This window comes from Palaemon carinicauda, chromosome 36 (genome assembly GCF_036898095.1).
Source record: "Palaemon carinicauda isolate YSFRI2023 chromosome 36, ASM3689809v2, whole genome shotgun sequence".
Taxonomy (NCBI): domain Eukaryota; kingdom Metazoa; phylum Arthropoda; class Malacostraca; order Decapoda; family Palaemonidae; genus Palaemon; species Palaemon carinicauda.
Window position 1 is genome coordinate 71,011,043 of NC_090760.1, and position 19,999 is coordinate 71,031,041.

The window sequence follows — 19,999 nt, forward strand, 5'->3', positions numbered from 1 at the left end:
TTGATTATTTATGTTCAAGATTAGGTCGAGGAATAAATAATAGGCCTACAGAAAATTTTACCGGTTAGTTAAGCTTGGTCAGAATGAGTGAATTAGGAATGTTTAGAGAAGATACTTAAAAGCTGTTGTTGAGTCTCGTCTAGATGAAATGGTGACCTAATAGGTGATAAATAATTTTGAAAATATGTCACCCTACTGTACATGTCCCTGCTAGGCGTTCTGCTAGACTGGGGTTCAAGACACGCTCAAGATGATAGTTTCTAATAGTGTTTGCAACCTCATTATCAACATGAGCTAGGGTTGTGGTTTTTTTGGGGGGTGGGGGGGGGCCTGGGGGAGGGAGTCATCAGCAGCCTCTGTCTGGCCCACCCTGGTCCTACTTGGGTGAAGAGATAGTTTGGGTCCTGATCATATGTATGTGTATCTATCTATCTATCTATCTATCTATATATATATATATATATATATATATATATATATATATATATATATATATATATATATATATATAGTCAGTGTCTAGGACATTGTCACTGTCCCTTGCCTCTGCCACTCATAAGTGAACTTTAAACCATTAAACGAATAAACAATTTTCCCGCAAATTTTATAAAATAGCTTCTTGCAGTGTCTTACTGTTACAGCTTCTGAGACAAAGGAAAACCATTATCATAATTTGACATCATGATTCAAATGTCACATTGTAAAAAAAAAAAAAAAAAATAAATAAATTAGAAAATTATTTTATTTCAAACCATCATAATCACTAATCTGTAAAGTAAATTTCTAAACACGTTTCATTAAAGTAGGGAGAGAAATAAAAAAGAAAACAGAGAAGAACAGGCACATGATAACCATATTAGAGTAGCAATTTATTCCAACATGCTCTCTCTCTCTCTCTCTCTCTCTCTCTCTCTCTCTCTCTCTCTCTCTCTCTCTCTCTCTCTCTCTCTCTCTCTCTCTCTCTCTCTCTGTATACTTCCAGTTATGTGTTGGGTCCCTAGCCTTGTAACGGTAACCTTATTGTGTTTTTTGTCTAGTTCAGATTTCCACTTTTTCTAATATTTGTTAATTCGTTTAGTATTTCTCATCTGGTTTTCCATAATGTACAAAATGATATTCCTATATTCAAATGGCAAGGTACTTCTGCATATTATTCCAAAATTTATTAGTCCAGTGTTTTAATGACTCTATCTTGATTTTTAATATGAGGGCCGTGGATATTTAAGAAAGAATACATGAGTTTAATTATGTTAACTACCACAAGTACAAAGGTTAGATACGTAAATAATTGTGCATTAAACTAAGTTTTTTTTCTTTATGTGGACTGAATTAAGTTATAATGTTTATCAGGTAGAAAGAAACATTAAAATGTAGATACTTCTAAAGCGAGCGCTAGTGTTACATTGTTTCTAAGTAGATGTACATAGATACATATACCATGGCACTTCCCCCAATTTTGGGGGGTAGTCGATATCAACAAAGAAACAAAAACAAAAAGGGGACCTCTACTCTCTACGTTCCTCCCAGCCTAATAAGGGACTCAACCGAGTTCAGCTGGTACTGCTAGGGTGTCACAGCCCACCCTCCCACATTATCCACCACAGATGAAGCTTCATAATGCTGAATCCCCTACTGCTGCTACCTCCGCGGTCATCTAAGGCATCGGAGGCTGCAGGAGGGCCTACCGGAACTGCGTCACAATCGCTCGCCATTCATTCCTATTTCTAGCACGCTCTCTTACCTCGCTCACATCTATCCTCCTATCACCCAGAGCTTTCTTCACTCCATCCATCCACCCAAACCTTGGCCTTCCTCTCGTACTTCTCCCATCAACTCTTGCATTCATCACCTTCTTTAGCAGACATCCATTTTCCATTCTCTCAACATGGCCAAACCATCTCAACACATTCATATCCACTCTAGCTGCTAACTCATTTCTTACACCCGTTCTCACTCTCACCACTTCGTTCCTAACCCTATCTACTCGAGATACACCAGCCATACTCCTTATACACTTCATCTCAAACACATTCAATTTCTGTCTCTCCATCACTTTCATTGCCCACAACTCCGACCCATACATCACAGTTGGTACAATCACTTTCTCATATAGAACTCTCTTTACATTCATGCCCAACCCTCTATTTTTTACTACTCCCTTAACTGCCCCCAACACTTTGCAACCTTCATTCACTCTCTGACGTACATCTGCTTCCACTCCACCATTTGCTGCAACAACAGACCCCAAGTACTTAAACTGATCCACCTCCTCAAGTAACTCTCCATTCAACATGACATTCAACCTTGCACTAATTAGATGTAGTACTAGTTAAACACAAATTACTTCTCTTCTTCTTTCTCACCATCATCTTCCATCAAACCTCGTCTTTCCATATCATCCTTCACCTTATCTAGCCATCTAATTCTCTGTCTCTTTCTCGATCTTCTCAACCTAACAGATTCCTCCCTAGCTCTCATCACCCTATCCTTTATACATAAAATACACGCCTTATGAATTAATTTTTCTTCTATACATAATTATAGATATTTTTTTTCATCAAGTCTTTTAATAACGTAAGGTTACTAACTTTAGATAGTGTGATTTACCTATGAGATTATCCCCAAGAGAACTGTATATCATTTATAGTTTGGATAATCAGGATGATATGGAATTTTCACACTTAAATGTCCAAAGTATCAATTTGGATGCTGTCATCTCAAGTAAAATCCTGCCTATCTAGATGCTATCTACCGTCTATGGAGTTTTTATGTAAATGAGTACACCACTTTTCATATTATAAAATAGTATTCCATTGGAGATTTTAAATAAATATTAAATCTATTTAGTAATATATAATAATAATATATTATAAAAATATATATTTGAAAGAATTGATTAATTATATGGGGAAAATAATGTAAATATTACAATTAGAAAGATGTATAGCCTCTGTATTTAATTGTGACGTCACGAGCAAGCCGTAGAGAAGACCTTCGTAAAAGATATTGACATATATATGAAATACTAATTATTAATATATAATAATATGAAATTAGAATATAAATATGAAAGAATGGGTTATTTATCCAGAAATAATAGTGCAAATAACATAATTTGAAAGATGTATGGGCCCACTGTTTAGCTGTGACGTCACGAGCAAAACTCAGAGAAGATCATACACAGAAGAAGAAACGTCCTTGAGCGTATGTTGTTTTTGTTTTTAGTTCGATTTTTTAAAAAAGTGATCAAGCTGGCGTTTTCCATGAGTAGCCATAGCTCGGTGAATGATGATTACGACTTCGTGGATTTAGTATACGACGACATCCAGAAGTTCCTGGCTAACCCCCACGGTGAAAGGTAAAGATGCAGTTTTATTTTTAGCTGTCAGACCTGTGCGTCGTAAGCTGTTGTTGTTAGGGCATGTCCTAATCCTCGCAAGGGATCTGGCAGGGGATTAGGGTGACTAGGGTCGTCTAGGATGAAGGAAATCTGGGAAAATTTAAAGGGAAAGGCTCAAAGAAGCCGTAATTACATCTTAGTGGTTGTTCTGTGGGACCACTTTGTTGTTGTTAGGTCATGTCCAAAGAGTCTCGATAATAATGACTTGGGAAACACTAGTTATACAATGTGATATGCAAAATACTTAAAAAAATGTATACGATAAACTGATTTTGTAGGTACTGTAGAGTGTAGGGTTTCCCTACGTGATAGGACAACGAAATCAATCTTTGAAGTAGTGGAGGAGATGCCGTAAGCCTCAGATGGGATCTGATAAAGGATTTAAGGTCTCAGTTTAGTTGCTGGATGAGGGATTCGCCTTCCAGAACAATGGAATTCTTGGAAAATTGAAAGAGATGGAAAAAAAAACCTATATATAAGTTTACGTCCACTTGCATTCAGTGTGGACATTTTTAATTTAGTATATACTGTATTTTGAATATATATATCAAATGTACGTTAGCATCACAAACTTCTGTTTATGTAGACTTGATTACTCACTACAATTTCTACCATAATTGAATATATTTCTCATAGGAATTTGTTTACAAGAGCATGCTCTCTATTTACTCCAAAATTATGCATTCCTACAGCCCTCCTCTTCTTGTACATTAATTAGGAGGTTCTTTAAATGCTGTGAAAGCAAAATCTGGCAAGATATGTTGAGGAAGGGGGGAGGGGTTATAAAAAAACTAGCTTGGTTTCTTCACTAAACAACCGGACAAACATCAACATAGTCAACCTAACAGAAGTTTGTGGTGCCAGCGTACATAAACAGAATTTCGTGATGCCAACGTACATTTGATATATATTCAAAATACAGTATATACTAAATTAAAAATGTAATTACTCAAAAGTTTCCATAAAATTTACCATTCACAAATAGTGACACTTTTGAGTAAAATTATGCAAAGCTATTGTTTTCATGATTTAAAACAATCCACCAAATAGGAAACAAGTTAAATTTATAGAAAATGATAGAATTATTAAAAAAAACTATCCTGTTGTCTTCACTAAACGGCCGGGAACTGACATCGTAAACATAGTCAAACAAACAGAAGTTCTTGATGCCAGCGTACATTTGATTAATATTCAAAATATATACTAAATTACTTGAAAAGTGTCCATAAAATATACAATTCACAAATAGTGACACTTTTGAGAAATTACTCCATTTTCAATTTAGTATATATTTTGAATATATATCAAATGTATGCTAGCATCACAAACTTCTCTTTGGTTGTCAATGTTGACGATGTCGGTTCCAGGTCATTTAGCGAGAAAAAAAGGCTAGTTATTTTATATAAAATTCTATAGTTTTTATGAATTTAACTTGTGGCGAATTGTTTTTAATTAAGAAAAAGTAATAGTGGAAAACAATTGCTTAGCATAATTTGCCAGTACTGTATATGGAGAGCGTGGTCTTGTAAACAAATATCCCTTTTAGGTAATATATAACAAATACTATTGTAATGCAAGGGAAGAGCTCATATATATTCTAGGTTAGGGTAACCTAGCATTATTTTATTGCTTACCAGTAGTAGTTTTAAGAAAAATTTATTTGTGGGTAATACATATATAGTCAATGACATTTTACAATATATATTTAGTGGAAGAGGATTATTGGATAAGGTACGCATATCGTAGCAGGTGCCTATTTACCATTTCAAACTAGCCTAAGGGTGTGGCTACATGGTCGGGGATGTATGTCTGATAGCGACCACCTGTGCGTATGATGACGTCTAGCTAAGAATACGGTAGTGAAAAGGGGGTCGTAGGGGGCGTTAACCCCCTTCCCCCGTTAGGTTAGTAGGTAAGGATGTGGCTTGTAGGTTAGGTTGGGGCATTTAAGTTTAGGTTAGTTGGTGTCCAATTTCTATGCACTGGGAGGAACTGGCCACTGATATACAAAGGCTCCCATGGTCGTTTTGTTTTAAAGAAATATATACAGAGTATATATATATATATATGTGTGTGTGTGTGTGTAAATGTATATACACACAGTAGGGGCTACTACAACAGATTTTATACTGCACAGTCTGATCAGGAATGATGGGCAAGCCTCTCTTGGAGTGCAGTTGAAAAAGTAGGAAAGTTTGGCAAAATCCTCATGAAAAGTAGTTTCTTTGTTTTTTTTTTTTTCTTTATTATTATTATTATTATTATCATCATCATCTCAGTGCATGTATTTACAAACTAGGATACTGTCTGGAAAGAGATGTTAAGTATGGCATAACATGATTTATAAGCATTTCTTCTGGTCTAAATATATTAAGAGTTAGGCCTTTAGGACGGTTTAAGCTATTCACAGTATGATTATAGGGATTTCATTTAATTGTGTATTGTGTTGAATGGCGGACAAGGCCACTAACTATCCCAAGTAGAAGTTGTATTACTGCAGAAATACATGGGAAAGGCTTTACTAATGAAGAAAGGGTTTTTTTTTGTAGAAAAACTCCCGTTTTCTTCGTAAATGACTTTTATTTCCGTCGCAAATAGATTGTTATTGAAATATACAGGTACCCTAATATATCCTACGGTAATGGAGCTACCCAGTGGGAACCAGGGTGTTTGGGTGGGAAAAATTTACTGGGGAATCGATAAATGATGGTAAAATTAACGTTTTTTTTCTCTGTACATTATTTTCTAGGGCACTTAAATTCACCAAAAAATTGCACAGAATATTGGCATTCTATGTTCCTGACTTACTTCTCATTTGTTTGTTTATATCCTACGGTTTGTATGTACTGTACTGTATTTGCATGTAAGGTAAGCCATTATTTGTAATTTACTATGCTTTTAGGACCCCTTTGTAGTTACGGTATTAGCGTATATAAAGGAAATAAGGTAGGGCATTATTTGTGATCTACTTTTAGGATTTGTGAGCTGGGAACGGGGCCCTGGGGGCCTTGCCACCTGGCTAGTCCTGTGACCTGGGAAGGGGAGTCTGGGGATTGCCCCCTGGCTAGGCCTGTGACCTGTGATGGGGGATCCAGGGGCTTTCCTCATGGTAGGTCTGTGAGTTGGAAAACGGGATCCAGGGGCTAGGTTTGTGACCTGGAAAGGGGGTCCGGGTGCTTGCCCCCCTTGCTTAGTTTGTTACATGGGTACTACTGCTAGGTTAGGTAAGGTAAGGTGTTAGGTTTTGTGGCCTTTTGAACGAATCTCAAAATTTATATTTTCGTTCAGGGAAAAGTCTTTCCTTACGGGACAAACACTTTTTCCTACAGTTAATATTGTGTTTGTTATGAATTTTGATTTTGTTCTATTGTAAATAATAACTTTTTTTCTGTTTTCCCCCACCCAAAGCTCCCCAGTTCTCACCTGCGTCTGTTGGGAAGGGGGTGGGAGAACGGCTTATTTACTACAGAAATAAAGTTCAAATTCTAATTACAGTAGGAAAAGTTTTTTTTCTATTACAAATGTCCCGTGTTAAGCTATAATTTTACCGTAGAGGTAACGGCTGTTGTTGGGTGATTTTAGTATCCCTGAATAGGACACGTTGATGTAGGTTAGGTTAGGTTACAACTTATATTTTTGATTTGGTAAAATGAAAATGAGCTTCTCTTGTCCGTAGCTAACCTGACCCATGTACGCCAATCTACAAACCTTGTGCTTATAGTATCTTGCTTTTCCAGCTAGGGTTGTAGCTTAGCTAGTAATAATGATAATAATAGTACCTTCCTTAATTTTACTTCACAATAAGTTGAGCATTTCTAGTGAACTTGTAGCTGTCATCTTGAAAGATTAATAATGTATGCAGTAAGTGTAAATTTACTGTGCTTACTTGATAAGCACTTCACTTCAAGTGTAACCAAGTATGTGAACAGTAATTACCAGCATTAAAATTTTCATTACTGTTGAATGTTGAAGCGTAAATTGGGAACTATGTTGAAATTGCCTGCTTGAATAAGTTTTCTCCTGATTTTTAAAATTCTAAAAATGGTGTTGTTTAACATCTGTGTTAAACTTGTTTAACATCTGTGTTAAACTTGTTACTCTCCTTAGCTGATTTTATGTTTAGTTTCTTCAAGATGTGAGGTGTCCATTTATGATATTTTTAAGGTTGTTGAAGTAATGTTGCTTTGACATGATTTTTATGTAAATGTTTTTTATTATCTACATTGTGAGCAATTGATTTCAAGGTCAGCAAATTATTAAGGGTATTTATCATAGCCTGGTTCCTTCCTTTAGCTGTGGCAAGCGACTACTAGGAGAGGGACACTCCAAAATCAAACCATTGTTCTCTAGTCTTGGGTAGTGCCATAGCCTCTGTACCATGATCTTCCACTGGTGTGGAGTAGAGTTCTCTTGCTTGAGAGTACAATATTCTATCTTATTTCTCTTCCTCTTGTTATTTTGAAGTTTTTATATTTTATATATAATAAATTTATTTTAATATTATTCTTAATCTTCTCTTGTAGTATATTTCCTTTCCTCACTGAGCTATTTTCCCTGTTGGAGCCCTTGGGCTTATAGCATCCTGCTTTTCCAACTAGGGTTGTAGCTTAACAAGTAATGATGATAATTATAATAACTAAGACCGTGTCTCATTATCATTAAAGTCCTTGCTTCTCAGGGTTACTGTTCACAGAAAGCTTCTTGTGTAACCGTCTTTCTTATTTTCACACATTTTGTTATAGTTATTATTATTTGAGAGGTTACTGTTTGTAATTGTTCATTGTTGGTGTATTTATGAGTTAGTTAATCTACTCTATTCTATTAGCTATGTTTTCTCTAATTTTTCTCTTGATGCAATTGATGTAGGAATTAAATATTTATCTCTGAAAGCCAATTTGAGCTTATGCAGTTCAGCTTAGGACAGAATAGTGCAAAATCTCACAAAAACTGCGTAAAATATACTGGTAATTAAAGGGTTATGTGAACATGTCTGGGCTGTTAATGAGTTATAAACATAAATGCACCAAGTAGCTGTCTCTTCACATAGAATGTGTTGCATATACTTTTATACTATTATCATTATTGTTGTTATCATGAGTATTTTCTTGAGCACCAAAAATATACTGGTTCTTCAAGGTCAAAATTTTTTCTGCCCATAGGTTTCACTTTAGTCATTTGTGTTAGTAAGTGAAAATTTGGCATCACAAAGGAAGTTATGTTATAATACTCATGACTCCTATTTAATTTTTGGACATTCAGTGAAATCAGTGTAGTTTCTTCTAGAAGATTTTAAATTTTTAAAACATGCCAATTAATTCTAAAGATTTTCCAGATGGTTTTGAATATAAAACATATGAATCTATGAGTCTTTCATTAATTTTATGAAGGGAAAATAAATTAATATGAAATACTGTAAGTTTTGAAATGGTTTGGTATATGTGTTTACTTGAATTACATAATGAATGGGATCTAACAAATTAAAAACTTGTTTAAGGTCTCCTTTATACACACTGCCCTTTCTGAGTGAGGATACCTCTACGTGGTGAAAGGGTTTGCGTATTGACATTATCAGCAATGGTCAGCATGGTGATGAAAGCTGACCAATCCCCAGTCATTAATTGATATGCTTGAGGCCTTTTTCCTGCATTGGACTAAAAATGGCCACCAGCCACCCATTGAGATACCATTGCTAGAGAGTTATGGGATCTTTTGACTGGCCAGGCAGTACAGTAGTACATTGGATCCTTCTCTCTGGTTACGGTTCACTTTCCCTTTGCCTACACTTACACCGAATAGTCTGGGCTATTCTAGACAGATTCTCCTCTGTCCGCATACACCTGACAACACTGAGATTACCAAACAAATCTTCACCCAATGTAATTGTTCAGTAGCTATTTTCTTCTTGGTAAGGGTAGAAGAGACTCTTTAGCTGTGGTAAGTAGCTCTTCTAGGAGAAGGACACTCCAAAATCAAACCATTGTTCTCTAGTCTTTGGTTATGCCATAGCCTCTGTACTATGGTCTTCCACTGTCTTGGGTTAGAGTTCCCTTGCTTGAGGGTACACTCAGGCACCCTATGCTATCTAATTTCTCTTATTCATGTTATGTTAAAGATTTTATATTTTGTATAGGAAATATTTATTTTAATGTTGTTACTGTTCTTAAAATATTTTATTTTTCCTTGTTTCTGTTCCTCACTTGGCTATTTTCCCTGTTGGGACCACTGGGCTTAAAGCATCCTGCTTTTCTAACTAGGGTTGTAGCTTAGCAAGTAATAATAAAGATTTGATTTTGTTGCCCACACACTGAGTCCGTATTTTGCGCTTTGATATGCTGTCCTTAGAGTAGGGGAGACTACTGTATATTCCTTTGGTATTTATGTCTTGTTTGATTCCCTAGTGTAGCCTTTCACAGGAAAATCTTTGGAGACCACACAGCACATTAATCCTCAAGAAACGTATCATATATTTTTGCATCTAATTTATCTGAAGTTCTCATACTTTACTTAATTTAAGGGCTGTTTTCCTGGTCCTATCACACATGGGTAACCCTATGCCCTACAGAACCTACAAGATCTGTTTGTTGTATGTATATATTCTTAAGTATAGTAATTAGAAGTTTTATTCCAGCTGTTACCAAGTTGTGGAATGATCTTCCTAATAGGGTAGTTGAATCGGTAGAACTTCAAAAGTTCAAAGTTGGAGCAAATGCTTTTTTGTTGACCAGGCGGACATGAGTCTTTTTATAGTTTATTTATGACGTATTTGTTTTTGATGTTGTTGCTAGTTTATATATGACATGTCTGTTTTGACGTTGTTACTTTTTTTTAGAATGATTTATTGTTAATTTGTTCTCTTCATTTATTTATTTCGTTATTTCCTTTCCTCACTGGGCTATTTTTCCCTGTTGGAGCCCCTGGGCTTATAGCATCTTGCTTTTCCAACTAGGGTTGTAGCTTGGATAATAATAATATTAATAGAATGTATCATTGCTTATTCTGTGTTAATTATCAAATCCACATAGAAAACAAGAGTGTCTTCAGCTTCTTGAAAGCCTTAATATTTTCATTCCTTGGTGGTCTAGTTTTGAGTTTGCTTATTTGAAAGCTCGAAAACCTACTGTACTGCAATTGTTCAGTGGCTTCTTTCCTTTTGGTAAGGATAGAAGAGACTCTTTAGCTAAGCTAAGCAGCTTTTCTAGGAGAAGGACACTCCTAAATCAAACCATTGTTCTCTAGTCTTGGGTAGTGCCATAGCCTCTGTGCCATGGTCTTCCACTGCCTTGGGTTAGAGTTCTCTTGCTTGAGGGTACACTCCGGGCACACTATTCTATCTAATTTTTCTTCCTCTTGTTTTGTTGAAGTATTTATAGTTTATAGAGGAAATATTTAATTTAATGTTTCTGTTTTTAAAATATTTAATTTTTTCGTTCCTTTCCTTAGTGGGCTATTTACCCAGTTGGGCCCCCTGGGCTTATAGCATCTTGCTTTTCCAACTCGGGTTGTAGCTTAGCATATAATAATATCATCATCTTGGCTCCATTAGCTTATCACCATCTGTAACAATTTTTTTGTGTTGACGTGATTTGTAGGCTGTAGTGTTTAGAGCATTTCTACCAATTGTGAATGCTGCAAGTTAATTGTATTACGTAAATGAAGGTTCATCGATGGGTTTTGTAATTTAATGTTGATGAAATTAGCAATGGAATTATGCTTTTCTAAAGATAAAGTTATTGAAAAATAATTGAATCCTCATACAGATATCTCTTCATTATTCGATAAAGTACTGTACCTTTAATAAACTACATATTTTCTTGTCGTTCAATCAGGGACCAGACTCTATCGGATATCCCTTTCCAATCCATATAATTCTGTTAACGTCTGTACTGTATGGTTCTGCCATCTCGACCCTCTCTTATACTACCATTAACCATTACTAGTCCATTTCAAGACAAAGGCCGGAGATATGTCCTTCCACACGCCTATGTTTAAGGTCTTTCTATGCCAGTCTATACCTACAAATTTTCTTAGTTCATCAATTCATTGTCTTCTCTTCTTTTCCCTGCAATGTCTAGCGACCCAGCCTGTTATTCTTCTTGTTCATCTGTTTACTGTCATTCTTCCAATGTGTGCTGCCCACGTCCATTTTTTTTTCTTCCATGCTAGAATATTCTCTAGTACTTTAGTTTGCTCTCGTATCCATGTTGATCTTGTTCTGTCTCTTAGTGTTATTCCCATCATTATTCCCCCCATAACTCTCTGAATTGTAGCTAGCTTATGTTGTGAGGTTCCAAGTTTCTGATGCACAAGTTAATACTTGTAAGACCATCTGATTAAATTCTTTTCTTATTGGAGAAAGTGTCATTTTAATTTTCATAGTCTCATTTCGTTTATCAAAAGTTCTCCATCCTGTTCTTATGTGTGCATACACATATATGTATAAATATATTTATATATAAATATATATATATATATATATATATATATATATATATATATATATATATATATATATATATGTGTGTGTGTGTGTGTGTGTGTGTTTATATATATGCATACTATATATCTGTAAACTTTTTTCATATTTAGTGTATATATATATATATATATATATATATATATATATATATATATATATATATATATATATACATATACACATATATATATAAACAAACAAATATTGTGTCTGTCTGTCTTTCAACATTATCAACGAAGGTTACAAGTAAATCTTCCTTAAGTTATCGCGAAGGTATTTCTTCCACCCAGCCATAACAAAATCGTAATAAATCTCCCCTATCGTATAAGGAAGCGTATAGGCTGTGAAAGTGGCACTAAAACTTGGCCCATAAGGGTCTTATATTCGAATAGCCTTCCTGCTTTTTTCTCTTCTAAGATTTCCTAAGTGAAAATCATTTCGACAAGGTTTTGCGTAAGATATTTCGTTGCTTGTTGTTGTTTAGGCTTTATTGATGGTCAGTTTTTTCGTTTTATATGACCTTAAAATCATAATTATTGAATATGATATTTAGGACAAATTGTGTATGTATTTTGTAATTTCATACTGTGTATATTTGTTATTGGTGGTCAATTTTCTTTTTCGTTTTATATGGCCTTAAAATCATAATTATTGAATATGATGTTAAGGGCAAATTTTGTTTATATTTTGTAACTCCCATGTTGCGTATATTTGTTTTGAATATTGTTTTCATCTGAGATTAGATCAGTTTTGTTTTGGTTTTGGTTAAAAAAGAAACAGGCCTCATTCCTAGATGAGAGAGAGAGAGAGAGAGAGAGAGAGAGAGAGAGAGAGAGAGAGAGAGAGAGAGAGAGAGAGAGAGAGAGATTTTACAAGTTTGAAGATAATTGTGTATATTTTTTGTAACTTCATACTGTGTATATTTGTTATGCCTATTGTTTACATATGAGATTAGATCAGTTTTGTTTTGGTGTTGGTTAAAAAAGAAAGGCCTCATTCCTAGATGAGAGAGAGAGAGAGAGAGAGAGAGAGAGAGAGAGAGAGAGAGAGAGAGAGAGAGAGAGAGAGAGAGATTTTACAAGAAGATGGGAGATAATTGATTGTCAAGAGAGGTAAGTGGCATATGAGATAACGTGATTAGAGAGAGAGAGAGAGAGAGAGAGAGAGAGAGAGAGAGAGAGAGAGAGAGAGAGAGAGAGAGAGAGAGAGAGAGAGAGAGATTGCTGCATAAATTTTGGAAAAGCAGAGAATGTAAATAATGATCTAGAACACTGCTTGTATTTTGTTTAATAAATATATGTCTTAGATTAGCCGTCTTTCAGTCCAGGAACAGGATGTCTCTCTCCTGGTCTGTGTGTGTCTTACGAATCCGTCGATCCTCTCTTATGTAATCATTATTAATAGTAGCAATGATAAAAGTAATAGTAGTAGTAGTAGTAAGGTAATATCCTTCACCCCTTCTCGCCATATTGTTTTTGTATGTATTTTTCAAACGACGTAGTAGTAGTAGTAGTAGTTGTTGTAAGGTTTCAATATTCAACTCTTCTCGCTTATTGTCAATCAATAATGATGAAAATGAATAATCTACGTAATATACACAACAATGCTCTGATATAAATACCATTACCATTCATTATTAATACTATGATATAATTACCATAACCATTAATTATTAATACTATAAATTCATTATTAATACTATAATGTAATTACCATAACCATTCATTATTAATACTATAGTGTAATTACCATAACCATTAATTATTAATACTATAAATTCATTATTAATACTATAATGTAATTACCATAACCATTCATTATTAATACTATAGTGTAATTACCATAACCATTAATTATTAATACTATAAATTCATCATTAATACTATAATGTAATTACCATAACCATTCATTATTAATACTACAATATGATTACCATAACCATTCATTATTGATACTATAATATAATTACCATAACCATTCATTATTAATACTATGATATAATTACCATGACCATTCAACATTAATACTATAATGTAATTACCATAACCATTCATTATTAATACTATAATATAATTACCATAACCATTTATTATTAATACTTTAATGTAATTACCATAACCATTAATTATTAATACTATGATATAATTAACATAATCATTACTTATTAATACTATAATGTAATTACCATAACCATTAATTATTAATACTATGATATAATTAACATAATCATTACTTATTAATACTATAATATAATTACCATAACCATTTATTATTGATACTATAATATAGTTACCATATCCATTCATTATTAATACTATAATATAATTACCATAGCCATTCATTATTAATACTATAATTTAATTACCATAACCATTCATTATTAATACTGTAATGTAATTACCATAACCATTCATTATTAATACTATAATGTAATTACCATAACCATTCATTATTAATACTACAATATGATTACCATAACAATTCATTATTAATACTGTAATGTAATTAACATAAACATTCATTAATACTATAATATGATTACCATAACCATTCATTATTAATACTATAATGTAATTACCATAACCATAAATTATTATTAGCACCAAATCATGCCCCAACACAACAAAGAAACAAATCATAGAACATGCTAACAGTATCACCATTGCAAGTAAAAGTAATTTCTCCATAAAAAACTCTTATCTGATAATGATATCGTGGTATTGATTAACGCCACTTCAGAGGTATTTCCTGGAAATAAGCTGAATCAGCTGATATATGTCGTGTTTATACGATTCAGGTGGCGGTATGAAGAGTTTTTCTTTGACTGTGTGTTGTTGATAGGATTCACAGGGGTGGAGAGCCAGGTCTTTTTGTTTTATCTGTTTAGGGAGTAAGTTATTATATATGTATATATATATATATATATATATATATATATATATATATATATATTATATATATATATATATATATATATATATATGCAAAGAACCATAGGGTAATTGAAAATGTTGAGTGGATCCTGACTTTCTTTATTCAGTTTGACAAGAATAAACACTTTATCTATCTATATCTATCTATCTGTTTGTCTATCTGTGTATTTCCTTTGAGAAAGATGTATTTACACAAGATACGTAATATACAGTTTTGATATCTTAATGATGGATTATATATATATATATATATATATATATATATATATATATATATATATATATATATATACAAAGTGTCATAGAAAGACCATAAACAGAAGGTAATGTCTGGGGCCGTTGTCCTGTAGTAGACTTGGTAGGCTGCTAGTGTTTATATATATATATATATATATATATATATATATATATATATATATATATATATATAGATTTCATTATGTTAATATTATTACTAAAAGTAATGATAACAGTAATAGAAATAACAGATTCTCAGTAAGAACAGTAACACTAACAAATCCTCTCCAGCGATTTACTTTCTATGACATTCATAGCAAAAGGCTTCATCTTTTTTTATGAACCATCACCATCCCTTAAAAGAGTAATTTCCTTGCCGTGACGTAACGAAAATGACGGTGACTTTCTCCGTGTGACGCGCAAGTAAGGTAGTAGGTGTTTGTGAAGGGGGGGGGGGGGGGACTGGTACGGGGAGGGGGAGGGGGGGGGGGGTTAATTGGTACGTGCTTACGGTGTTCCGGGTAATGCTCGAATTAGATGAATTGATTGACAGGTGATTCTTTCTGAAGGTCACAGGTAGCCAGTCAACCCACTCGTGCCCGTGTGGTGTAGTAGTTACTCTCGTTACATAGGTTAGGGGTCATCCCTAGCTTACTGCCTTCCATTGTATCTAGCTTTAAATGTGTTTCTCTCTCTCTCTCTCTCATTTTATATTTAAAAGGATTTTCTCTATCTATTTGTCTATTTAAAAGCCCCCCCTCTCTCTCTCTCTCTCTCTCTCATTTTATATTTAAAAGGATTTTCTCTATCTATTTGTCTATTTAAAAGGTCTCTCTCTCTCTCTCTCTCTCTCTCTCTCTCTCTCATTTTATATTTAAAAGGATTTTCTCTATCTATTTGTCTATTTAAAAGGTCTCTCTCTCTCTCTCTCTCTCTCTCATTTTATATTTAAAAGGATTTTCTCTATCTATTTGTCTATTTAAAAGGTCTCTCTCTCTCTCTCTCTCTCTCTCTCTCTCTCTCTCTCTCTCTCTCATTTTATATTTAAAAGGATTTTCTCTATCTATTTGTCTATTTAAAAGGTCTCTCTCTCTCTCTCTCTCTCTCTCTCATTTTATATTTAAAAGGATTTTCTCTATATATTTGTCTATTTAAAAGGTCTCTCTCTCTCTCTCTCTCTCTCTCTCTCTCTCTCTCTCTCTCTCTCTCTCTCTCTCTCTCTCTATATATATAATTTATGTAGGCCTATAGATTAAAAGGCTCTCTCTCTCTCTCAAAAAAAAAAAAAAAAATGCCGCCGTTTCTAGTGTGGTGCAGGATAAAGGCCTTATTCATGTCTAGGGATTGGTCATTTTATATCACCACGCAGGCTAGTTTGGATTGGTGATGGTGGGAGACTTTTGGTCTGATTGTTCACAGCAAGCCAACCTAGTATGGTATAGTGACTCTGACTAGTACAGCTTTACATATCATGGTCATGTGCAAACCCTTCCACATTAAGGTATCTCCATATATATATATATATATATATATATATATATATATATATATATATTATATATATATCTATATATATGATATATATATATAATATAATTTTATATATATATATATATATATATATATATATATATATATATATATATATAAACCACGCCATTGACCTTGGTTAATGTAACGCCATGCTTTTGATGTCTTTAAAATCCATTTCCAGCGTTGGGGACCTAATTACTTAAACTCCCCCCCCCCTAGGGGAAAGGGGAAGGGGTGAATAATAACGTCCCTGACTGGGGTTGGAGTCCCGCTCAAACTTGTTAGTTCCTTTGGTCACTGCAACCTCGCCATCCTTGTGAGCTTTGGATAGGGGGTTTCGGGGAGCCTATAGGTCTATCTGCTGTGTCATCAGCAGCCATTGTGATATTTCCTGATATCTTATGAGGATTAGTACAGTTTGACTTTATTCGTGCTTATTAGCTTTTTTCTTTTGTTTTTTTTCTTAGTTTTATTCTGCTTTCTGCATAATCTCTCTCTATAATGTTTTCCTTGTTTTTCCTTTGTATTGCTTCTAGTCTTTTCCTAGTATTTTCTTCATTCTCTTTCTTCCTGTGTTTATTGTTTTTTTTTTTCATTCCCTCCCTTTCACTCCCACGCCTCACTTTCTTCTCGTTTGCTTTATTACCCTCTCTTCTTAAGTTTCCCCTTTCATATCTTTTCGTATCTCTACTCTTCCCACATTTTCTTTTGTCTCCATCTCCCTTTTCTTCATATTACTTTCACTTTTCTTCTCATTACTCCATACGCGTCCTAAACGTGTTTGGCCGGATGCAATCACGTGTTCTCTCAAACACGTCCTTGACACGTTCGTTTGGGAGCAATCGTGTTTACGATTGGTAAGTCCGTATCGTATGATGACCTTCGTCTTGATATGCTATCTCTGTTGTTGTTGTTGGTTGCGCTCTAATCTGGCAAGCTGTGGGGCCTAGGTTCACTTAGAGAGTCAATATGTCAGATGCGAGTCTCTCTCTCTCTCTCTTTTAATGGGTACTTTCTTTTGTGTGTGTTTAAAATCTCTCTCTCTCTCTCTCTCTCCTCTCTCTCTCTCTCTCTCTCTCTCTCTCTTTTTTTTAAGGGGTACTTTCTTTTGTGTGTTTAAAATTTTTTTTTCTCTCTCTCTCTCTCTTAAAGGGTACTTTCTTTTCTGTGTGTTTAAAATCTCTCTCTCTCTCTCTCTCTCTCTCTCTCTCTCTCTCTCTCTCTCTCTTTTTTTAAGGGTACTTTCTTTTCTGTGTTTAAAATCTCTCTCTCTCTCTCTCTCTCTCTCTCTCTCTCTCTCTCTCTCTCTCTTTTAAGGGGTACTTTCTTTTGTGTGTGTTTAAAATTCTCTCTCTCTCTCTCCTCTCTCTCTCTCTCTCTCTCTCTCCTCTCTCTCTCTCTCTCTCTCTCTCTCTTTTAAAGGGTACTTTGTTTTGTGTATGTTTAAAATTCTCTCTCTCTCTCTCTCTCTCTCTCTCTCTCTCTCTCTCTCTCATGTATATTGACACCAGGTCACAATACGGTATGTTATCGGATAATTCGCATAGCTTAGAATTTATATTTATTTATCAAATGTATAATTTGTTAAAAATCACTTATAGTCCCACATTTATTATATTGTTTCCTATTGGCCATACCTTAAACAGTGTCCTCTGAAATACTTAATACTTTTTTTTTTTTTTAAATCATCGGAGACATAACACAAACAGGTGGTGTAGATAAGATAACGATTCCTTATCGCGTATAGAACATGTCAAGTGTCACACAATCAAACACCCTATCACTCGTATGAATGTATTACTTCAGTCACCTTTTTTGAGTTGTTGAAGTGGGAACCTCTCATCTGTCAGGGTCAGGCAATGAGGAACAGGTAGGGTTAAAAGCTTTTAATAACTCTCTCTCTCTCTCTCTCTCTCTCTCTCTCTCTCTCTCTCTCTCTCTCTCTCTCTCTCTAAAAACTTGAATCGTTCTACCCAAGAATAAATGGAGTCTCCGCGGATGGGCTGAAAAGTCTTTGAGACATAAAATCATTGTAACACATTCTCTCTCTCTCTCTCTCTCTCTCTCTCTCTCTCTCTCTCTCTCTCTCTCTCTCTCTCTCTCTCTCTCTCTCTAAAAACTTGAATCGTTCTACCCAAGAATAAATGGAGTCTCCGCGGATGGGCTGAAAAGTCTTTGTGACATAAAATCATTGTAACACATTCTCTCTCTCTCTCTCTCTCTCTCTCTCTCTCTCTCTCTCTCTCTCTCTCTCTCTCTCTCTCTCTCTGTCGTATGTGTAACGTTCTTAGTTGACGAACTGAGACCCTGCGTTTGTATTTCGAATCGAATGAGGGAAATAAATTATCAAATAAAAAAAGGGATTGGTTATGCCATTTTTTTAATCTTAATACCCAATTACATACTCAATTAAATACCCAGCTGTTAGTCGGCTGGAGAGAGAGAGAGAGAGAGAGAGAGAGAGAGAGAGAGAGAGATGAGAGAGAGAGAGAGAGAGAGAGAAACGTGATGGCCTTGATCTTCGTCAAACCAATGGCATGTCATCAAAACGGTAGGACCTCTCTCTCTCTCTCTCTCTCTCTCTCTCTCTCTCTCTCTCTCTCCTCTCTCTCTCTCTCTCTCTCTTTACACCAGGAAGAGAAGATGCCCTTTATCTGCATGACGCAATTCGTTCAAGTTCAGAATACTTGTCTTATGTCTGATTTTTTTCTTCACGCCCGTCGCTTATTAAAAAAAAAAGCCAAGAGTTAATTGATGTGGTCAGTCGGAGTGTGACCTTGACCTTGGTGGAGGGTTATTATTTTAGAGAGGGGTCCTCCTCCCGCTACTCCCGCTACTACTCCTGGTGTCTTAATAAAAGGCTATTTTAGAACTAGGATTCAAATCTCTGGTTCACAACACGCAACTTCCTGGATTTGTTGCAGAGTACTCTCTCTCTCTCTCTCTCTCTCTCATCTCTCTCTCTCTCTCTCTCTCTGTTTGAAAGGGGTTTCTGTCTATATGTATGTTTAAAGATTCTCTCTCTCTCTCTCTCTCTCTCTCTCTCTCTGTGTGTGTTTTAAAGGGTACTCTCTATTATGTATGTTTAAAATCTCTCTCTCTCTCTCTCTCTCTCTCTCTCTCTCTCTCTCTGTTTTAAAGGGTACTCTCTATTGTGTTTAAAATCTCTCTCTCTCTCTCTCTCTCTGTTTTAAAGGGTACTCTCTATTGTGTTTAAAATCTCTCTCTCTCTCTCTCTCTCTCTCTCTTCTCTCTCTCTCTCTCTCTCTCTCTCTTTATTGGAAGGTTACATACATTCTTTCATACATACATACATATCACGAGAGATGCGTAATGTTTTTGTACCCATTATCATCTTGTGTGTACATACACAATAAATTGCTTTGCCAAATACCACTGTCCTAATTACTCACAAGGACC

The 19,999-nt window shown here is 34.8% G+C and overlaps 1 protein-coding gene across 1 annotated transcript in view; it reads left to right on the forward strand.

Moving 5' to 3' along the window:
• Window positions 1-3,168: 3,168 nt before the first annotated feature.
• Window positions 3,169-19,999, forward strand: part of LOC137628894 (uncharacterized) — a 35,924-nt gene continuing 19,093 nt past the window's right edge. Inside the window, exon 1 of the mRNA XM_068360155.1 lies at window positions 3,169-3,358. Coding sequence (XP_068216256.1) covers window positions 3,207-3,358 — 152 coding nt within the window. The 5' untranslated portion in view covers window positions 3,169-3,206. The remainder of the gene's footprint in view (window positions 3,359-19,999) is intronic.